General features: G+C 33.8%; 1 protein-coding gene across 1 annotated transcript; it reads right to left on the bottom strand.

Moving 5' to 3' along the window:
- Positions 1 to 6697: 6697 nt before the first annotated feature.
- LOC115966903 (uncharacterized mitochondrial protein AtMg00810-like) lies at positions 6698 to 7804 on the bottom strand. The gene has a single exon (XM_031086036.1). The coding sequence runs from the start codon at positions 7802 to 7804 to the stop codon at positions 6698 to 6700; it is 1107 nt and encodes a 368-aa protein (XP_030941896.1).
- Between the last annotated feature and the right edge of the window lie 516 nt (positions 7805 to 8320).

Below are 8320 nucleotides of genomic sequence, written 5' to 3'. Positions count from 1 at the left end.
TTTCACAACTAAGGTGACATGTACTGTGATTAATGACATAACAATGCACAATAAAAATAATGTGGGCCATATGATATTGATGTTGCACCACTCATAACACCAAACCAAATTGTGAAATAGGTTGTGAAAAAAAAAAATTTGCCCCTATCATTACTCTGTATTGAACATCTAGAGGTTGTTATGTCTTCAAGATGATTCTTTGAAGACATTACTAGAAAAGGAATTTAGGGTATTGGTGAATTTTTTCATCTGTATTCTCTAGCCAAGATATTCCCTGGAGAATTAATGGCATCTACTGCGATATTTGATCTATACTCTCACAAGCCCCTCTCTGTTAATTGGATTCCTAGAGGGGCAAATGGCACTACGCAAGCCTTGGAAAAGGATTATTATTGAACAATGTACTTGGCTCTTTTAATTTGGGCTGTGACCCTCCTTGTTTTGAATCTATAATCAGGGTGGAGGTCGGCAGACCACCCTTGAAATTCTCCTTGTTTGTGAATAAAATTCTCCAATTCATAAAAAATATAAAATATAAAAAATAAAAAATAAAAGAAGAAGAAGAAGATTTCAATATACCAGCGGTCCATTACGTTCAATAGACCTACTTTAACCTGGTGTAAACAGTATATCTCACATTGAGTTTAAAGTAAAAAAATTAGTTAAAACTGTTGTAAACTGTGATGCTGCCAATTTAATACTAGATAACTATTGTGGGTTCCAGTTAACTAAACTGGTAAATCTCTGATGGTTGTATAAGAGATCTGGAGTTTAATCCCTGCTTAAACCAAAAACTGATTGGTATATTAGTCTGATGATAAAAAACTATCATCAAGATTGGACAACATAAGTTGAAACTCTCTTAAAAAAAAAAAAAAAAAAAAACTAGATAACTACAATTGAACTATTTTCTGTGAGGCTTGAGGAGTCAATGGTCTGATTATTTATCTGATGGTATTTTACAACTTTTTTTCTCACAATTGTAATGTGGCAATGTGTGAGTGGTAGAGAAAAAATTGTAGTTTTGTGTATAAGAGGTAGGCAACCACCCACAATATGCCACTAAATAATTATGACAAAAAAGTTGTGAAATAGTTTGTAGTGCTAGAACCACTCATTTAAAACATAAGTGTTAATAAAATTTTATTTTAAAAAGATTCATTTTACCAAAATTATTGGATTTTAACTTTTAAGATTATAATTTTGCATTATAAAAAATGATAAATCCACATACTTTTTAACAATTTTTTTATTATTAAGAGAATCATCTATATATCTATATAAAACCGAAGTTTTTGAAGTGTCTACAAATTTCCACATCAGCACAATATTAAATAATAATAATAAAAAAATTAAAAAAAAAAAAACTTTTCTAAACCCTAAACCTGATGCTCTACTCCCTATATTAAAAAAAAATAATAATAACAATAATAAAACTTTTCTAAACCCTAAACCTGATGCTCTGCTTCCCTATATTAAATAATAATAATAATAATAAAACTTTTCTAAACCCTAAACGCTAAGCCCGTGCTCTGCTTCTCTATATTAAATAAAAAATGACTAGAGAGAGATATATATAAAAGAATAGAGAGCATTTGTGACCATGAAACACAAAGATAGAAATCTGATAAGATGCAGAGAGTGTTAGAGAGAGAGACCAGAGGAAGGCTTCTTCACCACTATTAAACTGATCTCCCTCCATCTTCCAGTTCCACACAGTTGTCGGTAAGTTTCAGTTTCATGTTCTGTTCTATTCTATTTTGTTTTTTGTTTTTATTTATTTGGCTTGATATCTGGGTTATTAGTCAAGAACGTAGTGGAGCAAACACAAGCCACGAAGGGAAAAGATATTTCAAATCCACAATGTTTCTACTCTCGCTCTCTGAATCTTTCTATTATTTGCCTTTCATTTTTCGGTTTTTGATCTTAGTTTCATATTCTAAGGTTTTTAGGTTTATTGTGTTTATGCGATCAAAATTTGGGCAGTCCTGATTGATTTATAATCTAGGTTTGCTTTCATTTGATTAAAAAATGGGAAATTTCGTTGTTTTTGTTGGGCAATTTGGGTTTTAATCTATGACTTATTATCTGATTTTTGTTTTCCTCCGTCCTGTTTTGATTTTTTTAGTCAAAGATATATTTACTAATTTCAATTTTCACTTAATTTCCGATTGTTACTAAGGGGTTTTGTGTTCTTTTTTAGGCTAACTTTATAATCTACTTGATAATTTAATGTGCTTTTGATTTTAATCCTATAAGGGGGTTTCTCTACTTGAAAAAAGGGGTCAAAATTAATGAAGATTTGATTGGTTGGTTTATAATCTGGGCGATTTGGGTTTTATATCTATGAATCATTATTTGATTTTTATTTCACTCCTCCATGATTTAAATGTTTTAGTCAAAGTTGTATTACTTGATTTGATTATAGCTTAATTTTTTATTGTTATTCAAGAGTTTTCAGGTTTTGTTTAGGCCACGAAGGGAATGAGTTGCCCATGACTCATTCCCCAATAGGTATTTCTCTTGAAAAAAACAATTCTGGTATTTTCACGCTATGTGAAGTCCTTGCTTTTTATGAATACAGGTATATGATGTTTAGTGCTTCCTCTAACTTTATAGAGCCTACATATAAACCATTCACCAACTGAACACTTCTCCTAACTTGTGTGAAATCCACCTATTAGGGGCTTGAGTGAGTTTGGATGATACGATGGTGTTATATTAATTAACAACAAATTTGAAACAATAACCTTTGTTTTGACACTGAGAAGAAATGCAAGCCTTTTGTTGTAAAATTAGTCTTTGTCATGTTCTAGAGTTGTTCATGATAAATACCTATAAGCCATTACTTTTAGTTGTAGAGAAATTATGAATCTATTGACTATCGAACTATTTGACTAAGGAAAATAACATTAGACCTGATAATGGATTCTTCTTTGCATGTTTCCCTCATTAGGCACATCTCTTAGGCCTGTTTAGTTGCCCATGAATCAAAGCCATTCATATTTTGTGTAATACTGCATTCACGAATTGTCACTGTAGTGGATAGAATGACTTATTTGTGTTTTATGATGTGGATTTTAGTAAAATATTTTTAAATTTGTTCTAGAAAATTGGAACATGTTTGAATTCAAAAATGGCTTGAGAGTGAGGCTATGATTAGCTATTGTCCTGCCCTGTATGTATAAAAGCATGCAAGGCTGTGTGTGTATTTTTCTCATTGGGAATAATTAATTTCATTAAATGTCTTTCTTATATATGGAGGTTATTTTTTTTTTTTAATTGTAGGTTTGGAGATGTGTCATAGTACGCATTCTTTGGCAAAGATATTGTTGAGTTGGGGGGTTGCCATTTTTCGCCGCTTGGAGTTTTTAAAATGGTTAGTGATGTTTTTAATATAATTTTATGATTTTCCCTCTTACCTGTTTTCTTTATTTGGCCATTGGGTTTACTAATCTATTTAAATTGTGTTCTTTTTAATTTAAAGTTTTTGAGCTAGGTTTGATCTTATCAAAATAAAAAAGTTTTTGAGCAAGGTATACTTCTTTAGTTTTAGATATTAATTTCTGCATAATTACTATTTTATTTGTAAATTTAGCTACTATAGTTTCTTTGCTTTTCTTTTTTTCTTTTTTGGGTTTCTTTGTTGCATGTTATATAATTTATTTGGAGTTTGATATTAGAATTCATGTCTGTTTTATAAAATTTTAACTTTTTATTAGAATTTATATATTTATTTCTGGATTTGTTATTGGCTTCTCATAAGAGTTTGATAGAATTCCTAAATAGCGTTCAGGTTTCTTTGAGAGGTTTGTCTGATTGGTGTAGGGAGTTGTTAGTGGTCTCAGCCCTCTTGGATTTGTGGGAAAGGAGGGAACTTTTTGTATTTTTGGGCTAGGAAAAGGTTTTTTTTTATGGAGTTTTGGAGGGCTGGAACAGTGGTACTTTTTGTATTTGGTATGTCACTTTTTTCCCCCCTTTTCTATCTCATTTGTATGTATTGAATTGTGCTTAAGAATAGCCAATGCTATTGCCCATTGCACCTAGATAGATAAATCATTTTGTTGTATATTGCAGAATATGGGCAGCAAGATAGAGTTACAAAGAATTGCCTCCTTTTATAAAATATGTTACTATCTAATTTTATAAAGAACATTTTTCCACCATTGAGTTGGCTTATCAGACTTGGAATATATGTAGTTTGTTTTAAATCTAACTCACATATGTAAAGGGTTTGTGATGTTTCCTTCCTTAGAGGTATAGAGCATGTGTATGTACACTTTACATGAAACTGTAATTTGTGTATACACAAATTTTACTATTAATATAAAATTTTCTGCTGCGATTGTTTAAATATGAGCCATGAAAACAAGTTTGAGTAAAAAGAGAAGAAGAGGGTTAATTTTTTTTTAATAATTTGATAATTCAAGAAGAGGGTGTTATCTCTTTTCTTCTTTTTATTTTTTAATTTTAGTATAATATTAATTTATGGAGTACGCTACACAATGATTACTCTCTATCAATAGACCTAAACACACTTATATATACATGACATATAATAGAATAAAAGAAAGATTAAATCTATTTTTCAATATCTTTTCCGTGCATCGCACGAGTTAGCAACTAGTTTATTATTATAGTGAAACCACTGGACACGTTGGATTGCGAATACGTGTCCATTCTTGGACACGTGTTTGAATCTGACGTGTCAATGGACACGTGTTTGAATCTGACGTGTCTAGTGGAAACTTCCATTGGACATAAGCCCTTCCCTAAAACTACAAGTATGAATTCTTAAAAAATAAAAATAAAAGAACACAAATATAAAGAATATTGTCCTTTTTGCTAATTTATACTTCAAACTACAATACTTATAAGTGTTTATCAAACACTTAACTTTTTCAAAAAGCACTTTCTGACAGCTTTTATTAGACACTTTGCTTTTTAAAAAAACACAATTTCATACTGCACTATTTAAAACTACCACTTTTTCATAAAACACATTTTAAAAAGTTGAACCAAACTCACCCTTCGTTGTTTGGCCTATAAAATTTATAAAGATAGGGTGCACTTTTTTTTTTTTTTAACAATTGTTTATACAACATGTTTTAATTAAACATTTTTATTTTTATTTTGGATTTAAGGGAATGGTGTTTCAATATATACACTCCTTTCTTGTGAGTAGGGCTGTCTAGAATGATCTGAGACTCGACCCACCCGAGAAAACTGACCAAATCTGATTCGACTCTGGCCGACCCAACTACTCCGGTGGTCGGTGGCGGATCTTCAACCCCAGAAACCGATTCCGGCGGGTTGGTTTTGGTTTTCCTCCTCTAAAACTTGAAAAACCCGAATCGATCGAAGAAACACCGAGTCCGGCGAAAATTTCCATATTTCAAAAAAACCTAGATTATGGCCAAAGTTTTCCAGATCTCGGCAAAAAAACCGGATTCTAGTGATATTTCACTTAGATCTGGCGAAATTTTGACCGGATCTGAGTTTTTCTCATTGTTTTCTCGTCGTCTTCTCAAATTTGTGACTCCAATTGACCTACCCGCCACTTATAGATGGTTTGATCTGCCTGATCCAATTACTCTGGCAATCAGCAGTGGGTTCAATATTTTGCCACCCGATTCCGACGGGTCGGTTCCGAGTTAGGCACAAACTCAACTGGGATTGACCCATGGACAGCCCTACTTGTGAAACATCCCAAAAATCTATTTGATTGTTAATTTGGATGATAAAATATTTCCCATTGAAGGAACTCGCTTTGTGGTCCTATCTAGTCAAATTTTGATTATTCACATAACTGATCATTCTTCGACTTTGTTGTACTTCTAAGAATTATTATTATTTTATTTTATTTGGTTAACAGGGAAATTTATAAACAACAACTACCCAGCAGAAAGAGCAACTGGGTCAGAACAAAGTCTAGTACAAATAGACCCCGAAGAGTCTCTAAACAAAAGCTGGATAATCTCCACAGGCGGAGTTTCCAACAAAATAAAATCCTACCCACCTCTAGAACCTGCCTTGGCTAGCCCATCGGCACAAGTGTTAGCTTCTCTAAAGCAATGTAACAGAAAAACAGAACGTAACAAACACAGTGAAGCTAGAGAGAAATAGAGAGAGAGAGAAAGGAAGAGAATCAAGTTTAGAAGCTCTGAATATTTCTGAAGAATTGAATTATTTACAAAACAGTAACAGAATGATTATATATATAGCCTAAAGAATTAAGAAAATAATCTAACCACCTCTAAACCACTTCCTAATTACACGGATCAGCTTCACACCATCTGATCATTACAACAAACCATTGATCATCACCTTACACGTGTTAATACAAAATAGACTAACTGCACTACAACAGAAAAGCTACATGTAAACTGATGCAGAAAGCTACAGGTCGTATTTGTAGCTGAGGCAATTGTCGTTTAATGACAAAACACAAGAATACTCTGCCCCAATGCTCTGCCTCTCTGCCTATTCTAATATCTCATCTTGATATACTTTCATTTACACTTCAATTCAAGCTTTGACATTCCCCCTCAAGATGAGAATCGGGTCTGTTGCTTGCATCTGCAGCTGTCTTCTTTGTAATTAATCTATCATCATCTAAGAGTGTACATTCCCCCTTAGGAAGAGAAGCTGAAACATGAATGTTCATAACATTCATTTTACTTAACAAATGTCGTAATTATGAGTTGTTAAGGGCCTTAGTGAGTAAATCTGCCAGCTGAGTGTGTGTGGGAGTGAAAAACAGCCTAATTACATTGTCTTGTACCTTGTCTCTAACAACATGACAATCAACCTCTATGTGCTTGGTTCTCTCATGAAACACAGGGTTTTCTCCAATATAAATGGCTGCTTGATTGTCACAAAACAGAAGAGCAGGTTGGGGATGCCAAATCTCTAAATCCTTCAACAATGACAGCAGCCAAGTCAGCTCACACACAGTGACAGCCATAGCTCTATATTCTACCTCAGCAGAAGATCTAGACACTATAGATTGTTTCTTCGACTTCCAAGAAATTAAGGAATCACCTAAAAATATACAATAGCCTGTGGTTGATCTTCTGGTGTCTATACAAGCTGCCCAATCAGCATCTGTGTAAGCCTTCAAATGAAAATCTAAAGATGCAGACAAGAAAATTCCTTGACCTGGACATCCCTTTATGTACTGTAAAATCTTGTAAGCTGCATCTAAGTGAGGCTTCCTTGGTTTGGACATGAATTGACTCAACTTGTGAACCGGGTAGGCTATATCTGGTCTGGTGATTGTTAGGTATATCAATCTACCAACTGACCTTCTATAGACTCCAGGATCAGGTAACAAAGTACCTTGCAGCTTGCTCAACCTTAAATTCTGCTCCATTGGTACTTTACTCGGCCTACAAGCTGACATACCAGCATCCTTTAGAATCTCCAAAGCATATTTTCTTTGGCATAAGCTGATCCCTTTGGCTGATCTGGCTATTTTAAGACCAAGAAAGTACTTCAAACCTCCAAGGTCTTTAAGCTTGAAGTGTTGATCTAAGGAAACTTTGAGTGCTTCAACCTCTTGAACATTGTTGCTAGCTATGAGAATGTCATCAACATAAACCACCAATGCTATGAAAGAACCACTAAGCCTCCTTGTAAAGAGTGAGTAATCAGCCTTGGATTGCTTAAAACCAAGTTGTTTGACAACATAACAAAATTTTGCATTCCATTGCCTTGAGGCCTGCTTGAGTCCATATAAAGACTTATTTAACTTGCAAACAACATTCTTCTCTTTGCTGTGAAAGCCTTGAGGGAGTTGCATATACACCTCCTTATGTAAATCCCCATTCAAAAATGCATTGTTGACATCTAACTATACCAAGTGCCACCCTTTCACAGCAGATATAGCAAGAAGAGTTTTAACAGTAGTTAACTTGGCAACAGGGGAAAAGGTGTCAGTAAAATCTAATCCCTCTTGTTGAGTAAATCCCTTAGCAACTAGTCTTGCTTTATACCTCTCCACAGATCCATTTGCCTTGTATTTAACCTTATAGACCCACTTGCATCCAATTACCCTTTTGTTGGAAGGCAAGGGAGTAAGTGTCCAAGTATTCTTAGAAACCAAAGCTGCAATCTCAGCATTCATGGCATCTTTCCACTTAGGATTCTTAATAGCCTCATGATAGAATCTTGGTTCAGGGATGGAGGTAATAAGGGAACAAAAATGGGCATAGGAAGGAGAGAGTTGGGAAGAATTAATGTAATTAGAGAGAGGATATTTAGTACCTGATGGGTGAATAGAACCTGACTTGTTGTTGCCGAGATGAGTGGACTGTGT

This window comes from Quercus lobata, chromosome 11, assembly GCF_001633185.2.
Source record: "Quercus lobata isolate SW786 chromosome 11, ValleyOak3.0 Primary Assembly, whole genome shotgun sequence".
Classification (NCBI taxonomy): domain Eukaryota; kingdom Viridiplantae; phylum Streptophyta; class Magnoliopsida; order Fagales; family Fagaceae; genus Quercus; species Quercus lobata.
The sequence above is the reverse complement of the archived record's forward strand: the minus strand, read 5'-3'. Positions and strand labels throughout refer to the sequence as shown.

Bases quoted from the DNA above. Each gene is read 5' to 3' on its own strand.
- LOC115966903 (XM_031086036.1), bottom strand. From the start codon at position 7,804: ATGCAACTCCCTCAAGGCTTTCACAGCAAAGAGAAGAATGTTGTTTGC.